The 19,829-nt window shown below is 41.2% G+C and overlaps 1 protein-coding gene across 1 annotated transcript; it reads right to left on the bottom strand.

Annotated features, from left to right (window-relative positions):
* Positions 1-1,552: 1,552 nt before the first annotated feature.
* nudcd2 (NudC domain containing 2) lies at positions 1,553-19,772 on the bottom strand. The gene is given in 5 exon segments (XM_034181251.1): positions 1,553-1,902; positions 16,496-16,610; positions 16,612-16,645; positions 16,951-16,999; positions 19,421-19,772. Coding segments are annotated over 5 exon segments (471 nt in total). The 5' UTR covers positions 19,610-19,772; the 3' UTR covers positions 1,553-1,818.
* Positions 19,773-19,829: the final 57 nt, after the last annotated feature.

Here is a 19,829-nt window from a genome sequence, read left to right as displayed (position 1 = left end):
GCAACTTTCTGGCTTTAAGAAACATAAATCAGGAAAAAAATTGTGGCAGTCAGTAACGGTTACTTTTTTAGACCAAGTAGAGGGGAAAAAAATATGGAATCACTCAATTCTGAGGAAAAAATTATGGAATCATGATAAACAAAAGAATGCTCCAACACATCACTAGTATTTTGTTGCACCACCTCTGGCTTTTATAACAGCTTGCAGTCTCTGAGGCATGGACTTAATGAGTGACAAACAGTACTTTTCATCAATCTGGCTCCAACTTTCTCTGATTGCTGTTGCCAGATCAGCTTTGCAGGTTGGAGCCTTGTCATGGACCATTTTCTTCAACTTCCACCAAAGATTTTCAATTGGATTAAGATCCGGACTATTTGCAGGCCATGACATTGACCCTATGTGTCTTTTTGCAAGGAATGTTTTCACAGTTTTTTGCTCTAGGGCAAGATGCATTATCATCTTGAAAAATGATTTCATCATCCCCAAACATCTTTTCAATTGATGGGATAAGAAAAGTGTCCAAAATATCAACGTAAACTTGTGCATTTATTGATGATGTAATGACAGCCATCTCCCCAGTGCCTTTACCTGACATGCAGCCCCATATCATCAATGACTGTGGAAATTTACATTTCTCTTCAGGCAGTCATCTTTATAAATCTCATTGGAACGGTACCAAACAAAAGTTCCAGCATCATCACCTTGCCCAATGCAAATTCGAGATTCATCACTGAATATGACTTTCATCCACAGTCCACGATTGCTTTTCCTTAGCCCATTGTAACCTTGTTTTTTTCTGTTTAGGTGTTAATGATGGCTTTCGTTTAGCTTTTCTGTATGTAAATCCCATTGCCTTTAGGTGGTTTCTTACAGTTCGGTCACAGACGTTGACTCCAGTTTCCTCCCATTCGTTCATTTGTTTTGTTGTGCATTTTCGATTTTTGAGACATATTGCTATAAGTTTCCTGTCTTGACGCTTTGATGTCTTCCTTGGTCTACCACTGTTTGCCTTTAACAACCTTCCCATGTTGTTTGTATTTGGTCCAGAGTTTAGACACAGCTGACTGTGAACAACCAACATCTTTTGCAACATTGCGTGATGATTTACCCTCTTTTAAGTTTGATAATACTCTCCTTTGTTTCAATTGACATCTCTCGTGTTGGAGCCATAATTCATGTCAGTCCACTTGGTGCAACAGCTCTCCAAGGTGTGATCACTCCTTTTTAGATGCAGACTAATGAGCAGATCTGATTTGATGCAGGTGTTAGTTTTGGGGATGAAAATTTACAGGATCATTCCATAATTTTTTCCTCAGAATTGAGTGATTCCATATTTTTTTCCCCTCTGCTTGGTCTAAAAAAGTAACCGTTACTGACTGCCACAATTTTTTTTTTTTTTATTTATTTCTTATAGTGTTTTTTAAAGCCAGAAAGTTGCCATTTGAAAAGACTTTAGTTTTGTGTCATGTCTGTGATCTGCTTTTTTTCTACAAAATTAAACAACCGAATGAACATCCTCCGAGGCCAGTGATTCCATAATTTTTGCTAGGGGTTGTATATTTCGAAAGCTTTTCCACAACACATTTCCTCTTGACCTTTTTTTTTTGTGATCACTGAGAAAATTTGTGCTGCGATAATACACCAAAACACTGGAGAAAATCAATTGTCAGTTACAACTGTGCTGGAAAATGTTCTCAAATTAAGGTTTTGCTGAAAGCAAGTCTTATTTTGGGGCCTCATGTGATGGAAGCACTGTGCAGCTGCACACCATGAATCTCCTCAGTACTGTTCATAATGACAGCATGTAGCGTTTTGACATCATTTCTGTAAGCTGGAGAAGTCCGGGCCACCGCCAGCAAAGTTGCCAGAGATCTCTGCTCCACTGAAGTCAAATCCAGGATTCTGGAAGAGTGGAAAATTTACAAGCAGGTGAATGCAACAGTAACCATGCTGCCACTTGCTAATCTTGGTGTGTACATTTTCATCTGCTATGACAAACCACCCAGGTCTATAATTATTGGGACACTGACTACTTTGATTCTGTGTACCATAATAGACTTTCAAATTTAATTCAAGGGATTTAACACCACCACAAATTAAAGCAATTTTCTCTCTATTTTACAACGTGTAAGGAATTGGACAAACTAAACATAAGCATCAATACCTTTTTACAGCCAGTTCTCTTTAGACAAATCAGAGGATGGACAGTTTCCAAGTCACTGAATAAACTCCCAGAGTTACAAACTTACACAGTAGTGTTCAGAGTAATAGTAATGCTATGTGACTAAAAAGATTAATCCAGGTTATAGATTAATCAATTTTAATCCAAAAATCCCATTGTTACATGGGAAACAAGGTACCAGTAGATTCAGCAGATTCTCAAATCCAACAAGACCAATCATTCATGATATGCACACTCTTAAGGCTATGAAATTGGGCTATTAGTAAAAAAAAGTAGAAAAGGAGGTGTTCACAATAATAGTAGTGTGGCATTCAGTCAGTGAGTTCGTCAATTTTGTGGAACAAACAGGTGTGAATCAGGTGTCCCCTATTTAAGGATGAAGCCAGCAGCTGTTGAACATGCTTTTCTCTTTGAAAGCCTGAGGAAAATGGGACGTTCAAGACATTGTTCAGAAGAACAGCGTAGTTTGATTAAAAAGTTGATTGGAGAGGGAAAAACTTATACGAGGGGCAAAAAATTATAGGCGGATCATCTACAGTGATCTCCAATGCTTTAAAATGGACAAAAAAAAAAAAAAAAGATGCATGGTAGAAAACAACCATCAAAATGGATAGAAGAATAACCAGAATGGCAAAGGCTCACCCATTGATCAGCTCCAGGATGATCAAAGACAGTCTGGAGTTACCTGTAAGTGCTGTGACAGAAGACGCCTGTGTGAAGCTAATTTATCAATCAAATTTTTTTTTTTTTATATAGCACCAAATCACAACAAACAGTTGCCCCAAGGAGCTTTATATTGTAAGGCAAGGCCATACAATAATTATGTAAAACCCCAACGGTCAAAATGACCCCCTGTGAGCAAGCACTTGGCTACAGTGGGAAGGAAAAAAAATTATTTGCAAGAATCCCTTGCAAAGTCCCTCTGTTAAATAAAAGACGTGCAGAAGAGGTTACAATTTGCCAAAGAACACATCAACTGGCCTAAAGAGAAATGGAGGAATATTTTGTGGACTGATGAGAGTAAAATTGTTTTTTTTGGGTCCAAGTGCCGCAGACAGTTTGTGAGATGACCCCCAAACTCTCAATTCAAGCCACAGTTCACAATGAAGACAGTGAAGCATGGTGGTGCAAGCATCATGATATGGGCATGTTTCTCCTACTATGGTGTTGGGCCTATATATCGCAAACCAGGTATCATGGATCAGTTTGGATATGTCAAAATACTTGAAGAGGTCATGTTGCCTTATGCTGAAGAGGACATGCCCTTGAAATGGGTGTTTCAACAAGACAATGACCCCAAGCACACTAGTAAATGAGCAAAATCTTGGTTCCAAACCAACAAAATTAATGCCTCGCAGATGTGAAGAAATGAAAAACTGTGGTTATACAACTAAATACTAGTTTAGTGATTCACAGGATTGCTAAAAAAAGCAGTTTGAACATGACGCTAAAAACCCAAAACTATCAACAGCAGATGCTACTATTATTGTGAACACCCCCTTTTCTACTTTTTTTTTTTTTTTTTTTTTTTTACTAATAGCCCAATTTCATAGCCTTAAGAGTGTGCATATCATGAATGCTTGGTCTTGTTGGATTTGTGAGAATCTACTGAATCTACTGGTACCTTGTTTCCCATGTAACAATAAGAAATATACTCAAAACCTGGATTAATCTTTTTAGTCACATAGCACTACTATTATTCTGAACACTACCGTACATGTGTAATTGGAGAAACTGTATAATGAAACATTTCTCTTGCATCACCAGTTAACAGCTTCATGGTGGAGAGGAACAAAGAAGGATTTTCTTAAAAATGACATTTCAGCTGCACAGTGGTGGGCACAGATAACCAAAAAATTTACTTTGATAACAGATTATCAAAGATTACTTTTCAGTTATCTGATTAAGTTAAAACGATAAACCACCCAAAAATGTATCAGAAGTTACAGATAACCGATGACCGATAAATTCCAGTATTGTCTCCGGTACACTTGCAACTACTAACAAGCTGATTTTAAGTTTAACACCACGATCGTTTCTGAACGCATCAAAGGCGACCACAGAATCCAAACAATGAGTCAGCACTTCCATCTATGAGTGTCCTGCCCCCTGCTGGAAGCTCCAGTTTACTACATGGCTTCCAGCACAAACGCAGCTGAGAGCAGGGGCGTGCTGGGAGCATTTTTCAGCCTGGGAGTTTCATATCCAACCGGCCCACAGACTGCCAGGGCACAGGGATAATAAGAGTTCTGCTGTGGCATTTAAATCCAGCATTTATGTGCTGACTCACTGTGAAAATTGGGTGGCTTATAATAGAAAGAAAAAGTTAGTTAAAACAAGAACGGTATTATTAACTCACCAGTGCACCACCTGGGCTTACACTGTGCGATTTTCAGCCCTTTATCAGCTGATTTTTCGCTCGTACGAGAATTTTTTTGGATCGCGCCGAGTTTCATCTTAATCGTGCATCCTGCGTCGTGCAGTCTACATGGAATAACGAGCTGCGATTAACATCTCACGACCACCTCCCGATGGGGAATCATATGGTCGGATGAAAAACAAACCTGTTTGATATTTTGGTCAGCTGTCGTGACTCGTGAGGGTTCTGCGCTGCTGAAGCAGCGCTACAGGCATCTAGGCGCTGATTACGTCGCGCACTGTGCATGTGCAAACACCGGAGAGAGGAAACAGTGATCTCATGTAAAGTCTTGTTTTTTTTGTTTGTTTGGTTTTTTAAATTGCGTTCCCTCGCATAGCCTAATATCATATTAAAGTTCATGCCTATAGCGTGCACAGTGAGTGGAATCAGGTGGGGGGAGACAACGTATATATGCGCGTGCACACACACACACACACACACACACACCAACAACAGTATTTACAACAGATGAGGGAATAAGTTGCTGCACCTTGCACAGCTGTAAGACGCTGTATGAAATATAGTTTATTTATACAACAGTGTAAGTAGCAACACCTGTTATGAATGTTTATGTTTTCTTTTTTTTTACCATCCTCTCTTGAATCATGTTGCTGTCTGCTGTGTGCGCATATACGTTCAGTCTCCCCACCTGATTTCACTCACTGTGCGTGCTGATAGACATGAAATAAATTTAAAAAAAAAAAAAGAAACGTGACCCCGACGTGTCGTTTTTGAACGTACAATGTGAGCAGTCAGATCGCATCAGAGCATCGGCCGTACAGTGTGAGACCATGAATCGTGCGCTCTGGACTTTTAAACCCTTCGGTTTTGTCGTACAGTTTGAGCTGGAGCCAAGTACAACGATTGAAAATATTGTACAGTGTATGCCCAGCCAAGTCAGTGAAATCTGTAAGTAGCTGCAAGAGGTGGTGCTGGACTACAAATGTTGATATGGCTGACATCCTGGCATCAACAGGCGTAGCCTGTTATGCCCGGCCCTATTTACCATTTCCCTCTTCGCTCTGTCTTCTTGAAAAAATATCTGTGAGCTTTGCACACTTGGCAGCATCTTCCTCCAAAGCTTTTCTTTTTCTTAATCTAGCTTTTTCAGCTCCACCTGGCTTTTTTCTGTCCATCTTTTCACTCACGGGCCAATCCTCCTATACTTGCTAGTAGCGCAAGTCCCATCTGAGTGCACAGGGCTTGAATGGACGGAACTAACTGTAATGAATGCATAGGGGTGTTAAACGTGTAATGGTATGTCCCTACCTGGAAAAGATAACAGCGTCACAAAAGAAGCAGTCTTAAGTTATTTTCTTGTGAATTTTCATGATTGTAAAACATTTATAACACTTAATGTCTTCTCTTTAAGATACAGCAGCCCAAGTGTCTTGCTGTGTAGCCTAACAGTGGTGGTCATATATGTATGCATATATTAACACCCCCTCACAACTGCCCCAGGTTGGACCAGCCCACCAGGAAAACTCCCGACTCTCCCTATTACCCAGCGGTAGGCTGAGAGGAGCTACAAAGCTCAACTCTACTCAATCACAACGCTCCCACCAGGCTGAGGTCTTGGAAAATAAAGCAATGCTGAGTTATGGTTTGGTGTAAATAAAATGAATACTGATAGACTAATTCCATTAATGTCAATTCTGTCATTTGTTCAAAGTTAAGATATAACATATCTTTTAATATGGAATAATGCACTAATTCTGAAGTTTTGTAACAAACAGACAGATGGCATTCTGGGTAAAATGTGCCTCCGCTACACTGATTGGTTATGTAAACCAACACGTTAATGTGAGGTGTGTCATGTGTTGGTGTTTACAGTTATATGTGCTTTTGTAAAATGCGCAAAAAAAGGCATTTTCAAAACAAACAAACAAAAAAAAGCCAAGTTGTAATTAGATAACCGTCTGATATAACTGGTGTCAAAATAAATATAACACTGCCATGATCTGCGAATTTTGGTCTTTTCAGTTGAATTTTCATTGGTGAGGGAATTTTTTGGATCGCACTGAGTTTCAGGTTAATCGCACGTCCTACATCGTTTAGTATACATGGAGTAATGAGCTGCGTTTAACATCTCACGACCACCTCTCGCACTGTGCCTGTGCAAACACCGCAGACCTGCCTTGTAATGTTTTTTTTTGTTTTGTTTTTTTAAACTTTGTCTCCCATCAAGAGTTTTTTGTAAATTAAGTTTGAAAAAAAGCTTCCGTTTACATTTTGCTTCTGGAAACACGAGTCCGACGTGTGGTTTTGAACGTACAATGTGTGTGAGAACATAAATCGGGCGCTCTGAACTTTTACACCGTCTGGTTCTGTGGTACAGTTTGAGCTGGAACAGAGTACAGTGATTGAAAATATCAGCCCAGCTTCAGTTTGAATACTGCCATAAACACTACTGGCCAGTAGATGGCAGTAGAGACTTGCCAAAACAAAATTCCAGATAATCTGTGTCTGCTGCTACTCTGCTTTAAGATGCGTGGAATTTAATAAATGCAAGCACAATAACATCTATAAACCCAGGGAATATATTCACAAGAGTTTTAGGCACTAGAGTTTAATGCTGTTATCCGTGGAGCCTGATCAGAGTGTGTCAAATGCATTTTTCATGTCGTGAACGTACTGAGATTATCCTATACCCATAATGCACCTGGACACAGCATGTCCACACTAAAACCTTAAAAATTAGCACATTACTTTAAAACTAAAACATATATCTGATATTTTCACTTCATAAAACTTCAGACATGACATTATTTTAAATAACTTGTCCAAAATTAGTTTGGTTAAAATTTGAACCATAAGTTAAAAATGTATACCTCTGGATGACTTGGGTGATATTGCCGTTGTATCAGTATGGGGTTAAAAGAAATGAGTGGGGTTTTTTTTGTGACCAGTTCTCCTTTACCTGCAGAGGATAGAGCGGTTTCTTCTAGAAACAGCTCTCTTCGATTTGCAGAGGGTAGAACTACATCTACTACAAAACATTTAATGGATAGGTGTTCACCTGAAAATTTTAAATTAAAATTTTATAAGAATTTGTAGCTGTTCAGCTTTGTTTACCACGTTAACGGTCTAAAATTATCAGACAAAAATTTATTGGAAGATAATGAGTCCGATATTGGTATTCAAAGTTATCTGAAAAGATAATCTGATAATGAAAACATTATCTTCGATAATTATTGGTTATCGGATTACTGGAACTGTGCCCACCACTGCAGCTGCAGCATGCAGAAGCAATAATCATGTGCAAATACGTATGGACCTGACCAGTCCATCTGTAACAAAAGAGTCATTCTGCATAGTTTTAATCAACAGAAAGAAACTGCAACTATAACCAGAATTCTGCTGTTGGGTCAAGCAGTCAGATTATTAGTTGGATAGCAGTGGTGGGCAAAGTTCTGCTAACCACTAATTACTGAAGCCAATGTTTTCATTATCGGATTAGCTTTTCAGATAATTTTGAAAACCATCAGTGGACTAATTATCTTCTGATTAATTTTCGTCCGATAATTTTTAGACTGTTAACATTTATGAAGTCTAACATCAAAGACTGGAGTGTAATAGAAGGACAGTTCTATCCTCTACAAACAGAGGAGAGCAAGTTCCAGGAGAAACTACTCTATCCTCTGCAGACAAAGGAGAACTGCTCAGAGAAAAGAGAGGAAAAAAAACCCTAATTTCTTTCGACCCCTTACTAGTTCACTGGCAATATCACCCAAGTCATCCAGAGGCATACAGTTTTAATTTATGGTTAAAATTTTAACCAAACTAATTTCGGACAAGTTATTTAAATTAACATCACTTCTGAAGTTTAATAAAGTGAAAATATCAGATATGTTTTAGTTTTAAAGTAATGAACTAATTTTGAAGGTTTTTGTATGGACATACTGTGTCCAGTGCATTATGGGTAATCTCAGGACATTCACGACAGGAGAAATGCATTTTCGATGCTCTGATCAGGTTCCACATGGACAACAGCATTAAACCCTTTGTATATAGTGCCTCTCTCTCGTGAATATATTCTCTGGGTTATAGATGCTGTTATTGTGTTTGTTTTATGTAAAAATGCCAGAAGAAGCTCAGGTTGCTTCTGTATTATTTTCAATTGGAATCATTGTGCAATTGCTTCCTGTTTGCTCTTTAACATCTTGCTTATGTCAAACACTGTCTGTTCTCTTTGTCCCAGAGGTGTGTGTGTGTGTGTATATATATATACACACACACACACACACACACACACACACACACACACACACACACACACACACACACACACACGAGGTCTGTTAGAAAAGTGTCCAACCTTTTTATTTTTTTCAAAAACCTGATGGATTTGAATGACGTGTGCTTGCATGAGCCAACCTTGAACCTTCGTGCGCATGCATGATTTTTTTTTCATGCCTGTCGGTTGCGTCATTTGCTTGTAAGCAGCCTTTGTGTGAGGACGGGTGGAGTCTCTTCGTTTTTTCTTTGCAAGGAAATGGCGGAACGACTGGAGCAGCGCGACTGCATCAAATTTTGCCAGAAACTGGGCGACAGCCAGGTGGAAACCATTCGGAAGATTCAGACGGCTTTCAGTGGCTTTTCAGTCGTGTGACTATCTGAGAAATTGTGGAAGAGCTGGGCATGTCACAACATGTCCTATGAGACTTCATCACGGAGGCGCTTTTGCTGCGCCATCAGCTTCGTGCCGATGAATTTCGCTGCAACTCTTTTCATGGCAAAATCTTGTCACATTGGAATGTGCCAAAAAAGTGCTGATGTCCACCTGATGTCCGCAATTTCACACACACAAAGTCACACAACGGTCCCACATCACCACAGCATTCACTTTGGAAATGATCTGGTCATTTCAGCATGTTGATGGCCACCCGGAGCGTGGCGCGCTCTCCACCGTTATGCGGCCATCTTTAAACCGATTGTACCGCTCCTTAATCTGTGTGATGCCCATAGGATCGTCACCGAAAGCCGTCTGAATAATCCGAATGTTTCCACCTGGCTGTCGCTCAGTTTCTGGCAAAATTTGATGCAGTCGCGCTGCTCCAGTCGTTCCGCCATTTCCTTGCAAAGAAAAAAAACGAAGAGACTCCACCCGTCCTCACACAAAGGCTGCTTACAAGCAAATGACGCAACCGACAGTTTTTTCACGCCTGTCGGTTGCATCATTCGCCTGTGAGCAGGCTTTGTGTGAGCAGTGGTCCACCCCCTCGTCGGATTTTTATTGCGAATAAATGTCTGAACGATTTGGAGCTTTGCTACATCAATTTTTTCCAGAAACTGTGAGAGACCTCCAGGTGGTAACCATTCGGAAAATTCAAATGGCTTTCAGGGACGATTTTATGGGGATTACACAGATTAAGGAGTGCTCCAGCCGGTTTAAAGACCGCCCACAGCTGCTGAGAGCGCGCCGATCGACAGGCTGACACCCCGCTGAAACAACCAGATCATTTCCAACGTGAAGGCTTTGTTGACCTGGGACGTCGTCTGACTTACACAAAAATGGCAGGAGACGTGGACATCAGCACTTTTTCGGCACATTCCACTGTTACAGGAGATTTTTTCATGGAAAGAAAAGCGGAGGGATGCGCCACGGAGCCGTTCATGGCGCGGCACAAAACCACCTCCGTGTTGGTCTCACAGGACGGCTTTCAGATGGCTTTCAGACGGCTGTCGGTGGGTTTTCAGTCGTGTGACTAACCAAGAAATTGTGGATGAGCCTGGACATGCCAGAACATGTCCTGTGAGGCTTCATCACGGCGTTGCTTTGTGCCATGCGGCTCCACCGCGACGCGCGGAATTCCTCCGCACATCTGTCTCAATGTGCCGAAAAAGTACTGATGTCCACAGCGTCCAGTTTGGAAATTAACGGCACACTCCACTGTTACAGGAGTTCTTGTCATGGAAAGAGGAGCGTAGGAATTCCGCGCGTCAGGAATTAAAGTTAATGGAATACTCAGCTCAATAGAGCTCTGACTCTTTGTCAGCCTGGCTACAGTGCTGAAAAGAAACCTGGGGTTGTTCTTATTTTCTTCAATTAGTGATGAGTAGAAAGATGTCCTAGCTTTACGGAGGGCTTTTTTATAGAGCAACAGACTCTTTTTCCAGGCTAAGTGAAGATCTTCTAAATTAGTGAGACGCCATTTCCTCTCCAACTTACGGGTTATCTGCTTTAAGCTACGAGTTTGTGAGTTATACCACGGAGTCAGACACTTCTGATATGTCATTCAAAGCGCATATTAAACAAATATGTAGGACTGCTTTTTTGCATTTACGCAATATCTCTAAAATCAGAAAGGTCTTGTCTCAGAGTGATGCTGAAAAACTAATTCATGCATTTATTTCCTCTAGGCTGGACTATTGTAATTCATTATTATCAGGTTGTCCTAAAAGTTCCCTAAAAAGCCTTCAGTTAATTCAAAATGCTGCAGCTAGAGTACTGACGGGGACTAGGAGAGAGCATATCTCACCCATATTGGCCTCTCTTCATTGGCTTCCTGTTAATTCTAGAATAGAATTTAAAATTCTTCTTCTTACTTATAAGGTTTTGAATAATCAGGTCCCATCTTATCTTAGGGACCTCGTAGTACCATATCACCCCAATAGAGCGCTTCGCTCTCAGACTGCAGGGCTTACTTGTAGTTTCCTAGGGTTTGTAAGAGTTAGAATGGGAGGCAGAGCCTTCAGCTTTCAGGCTCCTCTCCTGTGGAACCAGCTCCCAATTCAGATCAGGAGACAGACACCCTCTCTACTTTAAGATTAGGCTTAAAACTTTCCTTTTTGCTAAAGCTTATAGTTAGGGCTGGATCAGGTGACCCTGAACCATCCCTTAGTTATGCTGCTATAGACGTAGACTGCTGGGGGGTTCCCATGATGCACTGTTTCTTTCTCTTTTTGCTCTGTATGCACCACTCTGCATTTAATCATTAGTGATCGATCTCTGCTCCCCTCCACAGCATGTCTTTTTCTTGGTTCTCTCCCTCAGCCCCAACCAGTCCCAGCAGAAGACTGCCCCTCCCTGAGCCTGGTTCTGCTGGAGGTTTCTTCCTGTTAAAAGGGAGGTTTTCCTTCCCACTGTCGTTTTGACCGTTGGGGTTTTACATAATTATTGTATGGCCTTGCCTTACAATATAAAGCGCCTTGGGGCAACTGTTTGTTGTGATTTGGCGCTATATAAAAAAATTGATTGAAATTGATTGATTGATATCCTGATCAAAAATGACTCCAAGATTTCTCACAGTATTACTAGAGGTCAGGGTAATGCTATCCAGAGTAAGGATCTGGTTAGACACCATGTTTCTAAGATTTGTGGGGCCAAGTACAATAACTTCAGTTTTATCTGAGTTTAAAAGCAGGAAATTAGAGGTCATCCATGTCTTTATGTCTGTAAGGACAATCCTGCAGTTTAGCTAATTGGTGTGTGTCCTCTGGCTTCATGGATAGATAAAGCTGGGTATCATCTGCGTAACAATGAAAATTTAAGCAATACCGTCTAATAATACTGCCTAAGGGAAGCTATATAAAGTGAATAAAATTGGTCCTAGCACAGAACCTTGTGGAACTCCATAATTAACTTTAGTCTGTGAAGAAGATTCCCCATTACATGAACAAATTGTAATCTATTAGACAAATATGATTCAAACCACCGCAGCGCAGTGCTTTAATACCTATGGCATGCTCTAATCTCTGTAATAAAATTTTATGGTCAACAGTATCAAAAGCAGCACTGAGGTCTAACAGAACAAGACAGAGATGAGTCCACTGTCCGAGGCCATAAGAAGATCATTTGTAACCTTCACTAATGCTGTTTCTGTACTATGATGAATTCTAAAACCTGACTGAAACTCTTCAAATAGACCATTCCTCTGCAGATGATCAGTTAGCTGTTTTACAACTACCCTTTCAAGAATTTTAGAGAGAAAAGGAAGGTTGGAGATTGGCCCTATAATTAGCTAAGATAGCTGGGTCAAGTGATGGCTTTTTAAGTAATGGTTTAATTACTGCCACCTTAAAAGCCTGTGGTACATAGCCAACTAACAAAGATAGATTGATCATATTTAGATCGAAGCATTAAATAATGGTAGGGCTTCCTTGAGCAAGCCTGTAGGAATGGGGTCTAATAAACATGTTGATGGTTTGGATGAGTAACTAATGAAAATAACTCAGACAGAACAATCGGAGAGAAAGAGTCTAACCAAATACCGGCATCACTGAAAGCAGCCCAAGATACGATACGTCTTTGGGATGGTTATGAGTAATTTTTTCTCTAATAGTTAAAATTTTGTTTAGCAAAGAAAGTCATGAAGTCATTACTAGTTAAGTTAATGGAATACTCAGCTCAATAGAGCTCTGACTCTTTGTCAGCCTGGCTACAGTGCTGAAAAGAAACCTGGGTTTGTTCTTATTTTCTTCAATTAGTGATGAGTAGAAAGATGTCCTAGCTTTACGGAGGGCTTTTTTTTATAGAGCAACAGACTCTTTTTCCAGGCTAAGTGAAGATCTTCTAAATTAGTGAGACGCCATTTCCTCTCCAACTACGGGTTATCTGCTTTAAGCTACGAGTTTGTGAGTTATACCACGGAGTCCAGGACACTTCTGATTTAAAGCTCTCTTTTTCAGAGGAGTACAGCATCCAAGTGGATCCTGATCAACAAAGCCTTCACGTGGAAATGATCTGGTTGTTTCAGCGGGGTCTGAGCTGTCGATCGGCGCGCGGCGCGCTCTCAGCAGCTGTGGGCGGTCTTTAAACCAGCTGGAGCACTCCTTAATCTGTGTAATCCCCATAAATCGTCCCTGAAAGTCATTTGAATTTTCCGAATGGTGTCCACCTGGAGGTCTCTCACAGTTTCTGGAAAAAATTGATGCAGCAAAGCTCCAAATCGTTCAGACATTTATTCGCAATAAAAATCAGACGAGAGGGGTGGACCACTGCTCACACAAAGCCTGCTCACAGGCGAATGACGCAACCGACAGGCGTGAAAAAAACTCACGCATGTGCACGAAGGTTCAAGCTTGGCTGATGCAATCACACGTGATTCAAATCCATATGGTTTTGAAAAAAATAAAAGGTCGGATACTTTTCTAACAGACCTCGTACATATATACATACTCGTATACACACACAGTGGTCCCTCGTTTATTACGGGAGTTACGTTCTAAAAATAACCCGCGATAAATGAAATCCGCGAAGTAGTCAGCGCTATTTTTTGCAATTATTATAGATTTTTTAAGGCTGTAAAACCCCTCACTACACACTTTTCTCAAGCAGGCATTAACATTTTCTCACTTTTCCTCTCTTGTGTAAACACTCTTTCTTCTGTGCGAGATTATAAATTAGAAAGATTATAATAGACACACGCAGAACACATTGCGCATACTCTCCCTTTGCTCACTGCCTCCGGAGGTACGGATGTGGGACCCCACAAAGAATCCAAGTCCTCTCTCGATGGCCACGGAGCTCTGCGTCTACGGTCAACATCCGGATCAAAAAACTGTGAGCGTAGTCTCTGGACCTGTTGCCAGATTTGGCGCAGCTCAGCACAGCAGACAGGAGGGCGGTGTGAGTGGCCCGCTGCTGCGTTTACCGAGCCCGCAGAAAGCGCATTCGGAGGCAATGAGAGCAATCGCGGTGATGCCGACCGATGCTGCGAAAGTGAAAACAGTAAATATTGAATGTGGCAAAAAATCAAAAGTGTAAAACTGGACTTGTAAAAATGGAAGGTGTGAAGTACTGAACATGAAAATGAGTGATGTAAAAACAACCAACCATCTGATTAATATTGCCCCTTTGAAAATTAGAATCGTTAAATTTGGATGCCCATTAAAATCACATTATGGTAAATATTAATCATTATAAATATGATTGTCTTACAATATAACATTGGCTAATTTAATTCACTGCCTCGATTTTAGCACCTCCACTTTACCCACTTCAATTGTTCATTCACCGCGTCAACTGTACAATTTTGCTCACTTCCGGTAGATCGGAATACGGCAGCAGCCACTGTGCGACAGCGGACATTGTAGTCCAGAGCCCTGCGCATGTTGGAAAACAGTCCAGTGGCCTGGGATTTTGTATTAACCATGAATTTATTAATACCAATTCTACTATATTCATTATGAACACAAAATAAATCACTTTGTAATGACAAAATAATTATAGTGTAATTTAGAATAAATGACAGGCCTGCAATCACAACTTAGCATTAGCTTAGCACAGCTCCGAAGCTACGGACCTTCCTTTTATTGCTTTAGTAGCTCGTGGGTGTCATGTGGGTGATATTGGCGAACAGGTTGCAGACTGTAATACTTGTAAAGTTGCGCTTAATGAGGTGTCCCTAGTGCGAGATGGTATACTGCGAGTGTGGCGTGAAAACCATCTGCGGGTGATGACAACAAGAGTAGCTACATCTTGTAGCCACTGGCAGCAGCACAAAGTAAGTGTTTCTTCATATAACAGTTACATAGATTATGCCTGTTGTTTATCTGATGCTTGGGAATCATGGGTCGACTCTAGGCGATTTACTTAGGTCACTCCAGCGGTAGTTTGAGACCTCTGCGTGCCCGTATTGCCACCAGCTCTGCACCCAAATGGGAGGATCGTGTACTACCACGAAAGTCAAAGTTGTTACTGCTGATCAGTAGTATATGTGATAATGACTACCTTGCTGGTGCTACCTTGTAGCATTTGCAAATTGCATTGCATTTGAACAGTTCAGATTTGAGAGAGGTCTCATCCCAGATCCTGAACAACAGAAACAAACAGGCATAATCTATGTAACTGTTTATGACTTAGTGCATTATTTAAAGAACGAGATCACGAGTACAAGCGGCCTCCGCAGGGTGGCTGGGCGCTCCCTTAGAGATAGGGTGAGGAGCTCGCTCACTCGGGAGGAGCTCGGAGTCGAGCCGCTGCTCCTCCACGTCGAAAGAGATGGCTCGGGCATCTTTTCCGGATGCCCCCTGGACGCCTCGCTGGAGAGGTGTTCCGGGCACGTCCCATTGGGAGGAGGCCCCGGGGAAGACCCAGGACATGCTGGAGGGACTACATCTCTCGGCTGGCTTGGGAACGCCTTGGGGTTCCCCCGGAGGAGCTGGGAGAGGTGTGTGTGGATCGAGAGGTCTGGTCGGCTTTGCTTGAGCTGCTGCCCCCGCGATCCGACTCCGGATAAAGCGGAAGAAAATGGATGGATGGATGTTATATTTTAACTTTGTACAAATTACAGAATTGACATTAATGGAGCTGTTCTATCCATATAAATTTGATTTATAAATCAAAACTATAAGTCAAAACTGCTTTATTTTCCAAGACCTCTGCCTCACGGCGACACTGCTGTATTCTGTAAAGGAATAATGACTTTTGTGTGTGTCGAGTTGAGCTTCGCTGCTCCACTGCTGCAAGCTATGCAGTAAACAGGAGCTTACAGTAGTGGGCAGGGCGCACAAAGACAGAAATGCTGACTAATTGTTTGAGTTTGTGGTCGCCTTTGATGCTACCAGAAGTGATCATGGTGTTAAAACTCAAAATCAGCATGTTAGTAGGTGCAAGTGTACTGGAGACAATATTGAAAGTTATCGGTTAGCTGTAGCTTCCGATAATTTTTTGGGTGGTTTATCTGTACTTTTCAGTTAGCTGATTAGAGGTTATCAAAGCTAACTTTTTGGTTTGCTGTGCTCACCACTGTTGGATAGAAACATGCACTGGTAAGACCATTTATATAATATACTGCAGTGGTTATAAAGAGCTTTCACCATCTTTGGCTCTTAAATCCAATTCAGGCTTCCTTATACATTTGTTTTTTAAATGCATGTTCTTATCTCAAAGCCAAGAAGCTTTCAGAAGACGATCGGTCTTCGTAACATACTGACTAGATCAGACTAACCTCCCGCTGGAACCTCTCCAGTGTGAGCTTTCTCTGCATTTGGTCCTGGACCCAGGCATTTGCACAATACTCCCCCTCCAACAAGGATGACCAGCAGTCCCTGCATCTCTGTTTGTCTCATCAGGATAATCCGAATAAGACACTTGTCCTCTGAGAAGAATCAGAGGCAAGCAGGAATTATATATATATATATATATATATATATATATATATATATATATATATATATATATATATACACACACACACACACACACACACACACACACACACACACACACCACACACACACACACACACACCACACCACACACACACACACACACACACACACACTTTCAACAGAAATTTGATAAAGATATTAAGCCAGTAAAGCCAATTTTCACTCATTAGCTTGGCCACATTATTTCTTTATAGACCTCCTAAAACATACTGAGATTATATACTGTAATTACCCAATGTCCATGTACCCTCGTCAGAAATAGTTGTCCCAAACAATTTTCCCTGTGAAGCATATCAAAATTATGACGTTGAGAATTGATAAGTTTCCACAAGTAACTAAAAAAATAAAACCTTCATGATATTATCTTTTTAACGATAAAACATACTTTCTTTTTTATTCTGCAATGAATATAGGAGAAGACACAGTCCTAAATTTTTTTAGCACTTTTAGCACAATTTTTAGACTGGTTGTACTGTTAACACAGTAGCTATGAATGGTTGAACATAATGAAAGTTAGCAACTACGAGCCTGTTAGAAAGTATCCGACCTTTTTATTTTTTGCAAAAACCATATGGATTTGAATCACGTGTGATTGCATCAGCCAGCTTGAACCTTCGTGCGCATGTGTGAGTTTTTTCACGCCTGTCGGTTGCGTCATTCGCCTGTGAGCAGGCTTTGTGTGAGCAGTGGTCCACCCCTCTCGTTGGATTTTTTATTGCGAATAAAATGTCTGAACGATTTGGAGCTTGTTGCATCAAATTTTTCGTTGCTTTGCACCATGCGGCTCGTCCCGACGCCCAGAATTCCTCCGCACATCTGTCTCAATGTACGGAAAAAGTGCTGATGTCCACGTCTTCAGCAATTTCTGTGGTAGTCAGATGACGTCCCGGATCAACACAGCGTTCAGTTTGGAAATGAACGGCACATTCCACTGTTACAGAGTTTTGTCATGGAAAGAGGAGCGGAGGAAATTCCGTGCGTTGGGACGGAGCCGCATGGCGCAAGCAACGCCGTGATGAAGCCTCACAGGACATGTTCTTGGCATGTCCAGCTCATGCACCAATTTCTCTGAAAGCATGCGCACGAAGGTTCAAGCTTGGCTGATGCAATCACACGTGATTCAAATCCATATGGTTTTTGCAAAAAATAAAAAGGTCGGATACTTTTCTAACAGGCCTCGTAGTATCTTGGAAAATGTATGTGCACGCATGTGTGTGTATGTATGTATGTATACATATATATATATATATACACATACATACACCACACTATACACACACACACGCTAATAAGAAGACATATGGATTAAGAAAAACGGGGTTTATCAGGTGAAGTTTAGTTGCACAACCAGGTTTACCTCATGTCACGTGTTTTATTCGACTTTAAAATGAAGCAATGGAAGAGTTAAAACTTGTGCCAATTACCAATGTGGATCTGGCTCTATCTGCTGTGGCGACCCGAACAAAACTGGGAGCTGCCGAATGAACAACATATATGAGAGAGAGAGAGGGTGTCTCAAAAAAGAGCATATTCATGGGATGGAGAAGTGTTATGGAAGTGTAGTCCATTTATATGGGGTAGCTGATTTGTCTGAACCAATGTCGGTGATGGGGCAATATGGTGGCTTCGTGGTTAGCACTGTTGCCTCACAGTGAGAAGGTCCCAGGTTTGCGTCCAACCTGGTCCCTTCTGTGTGGAGTTGGCATGTTCTCCCCACTTCGCAAGGCCTCCATAACCTTAACTGGAATAAGCGGGTTCAACTGTCTGGAAAATGGCAATCTGAATGGAAAACAAAGGGGATCGCCCACAAAAAAAGACACAGAATGTTTTCTGTGTGATGTCATTTCTACAGGTCCAGAATTCTAGCCTGTGAAGTGCAACTAAAAGCCAACAACGCAACATTACAATAAACATTTACAATTTTAGAAGAACAAGAAGAAGAAGAAGAAGAAGAAAAAAAAAACATATCGGCACAACAAAACCAGTCTAAAAGCCAGAGCTGATATTGTCAAAATAGAGCCACATTTTGGTAGCGAGTGAAGTCACCCCACTGCAAACTCCCCCCACTCAGTGTGTGCTTCTTACATTTCAGTCACCCCACTTCATTTATGTGAGGTTACCTAAAGTCACCTAAGTGTGTTTCTTACATTTCTGTCACAGGACTGAAATGATACATGCAAAAGTATAAAGTGGTTTCTCAATTGGGCATGTGTGGCACTGTGTTGATCCAAATGATCCAATCCAAATGATGTAAGTTAATGGTGTATTCGTCACAATGGTTAAATATTACTCATCACAATCGTTACAAGATACACTATGAACAACTTGACAGTTTCTGGTACATCTACCAAGATGTTGTTTTTGTAGAACAATCATGTATGAAAGCAGAGTTATGATTAGCTTCTCACTGTGGACACTACCATTGTGGCGCTTGATGAGGATTAGTGCACTTATTACGGGGGACCTTGTCCCCTTGTGGGACAAGGTCAATTAAAACAAATAATCATCTAACTAACAACAATTGAAGTGTATTATGCCACTGGTATATATAAATAATTTATTACTTGAACGTATCACAACTGAAATGTGTTACTAGAGTGGGGTGACTTCACCTGGGGCGAGTTCGCAGTGGGGTGACTTCACTATGAACCCACCTTTTTAGATCTACTCAAGTCCAAAAACTGGTGATCCGAGGAGCGTACCTTGAACACTTCTTTCCCTTTAACGTGTAATTCGATGTGTTTGGCGCCTAAATGGCACTTGACGTCTTTGGCAGAAGTCCCGTGAGGCACGTTGACTTCGATTAAGACCTCGTCCATGGTTTGGTACCAGGAACCCCAGGATGTCTGACAGGGAACCACCCCGCTCTTCTCCTCAAAACACACCGACATGCCCGGCGCCGCTACTGCATTCGACACTTTAAATCCAATTAAGCTCCACTGTCATGCTTTGATTTACAACTATGACAGAAATAAGCCAATTTAACACTTTTATATTTATCACCTACCGTTCGCTTCGCCTCTCTTCCAACTTCCGATTCTTCTTCTTCTGTCATTGTGATGTCGCTTCCTGTCCGTTCCAGAGTGACGATGTTACCGCAGCGCCATCTGC

The sequence above is a fragment of the Thalassophryne amazonica genome, chromosome 11 (genome assembly GCF_902500255.1).
Source record: "Thalassophryne amazonica chromosome 11, fThaAma1.1, whole genome shotgun sequence".
Taxonomy (NCBI): Eukaryota; Metazoa; Chordata; class Actinopteri; order Batrachoidiformes; family Batrachoididae; genus Thalassophryne; species Thalassophryne amazonica.
The sequence above is the reverse complement of the archived record's forward strand: the minus strand, read 5'-3'. Positions and strand labels throughout refer to the sequence as shown.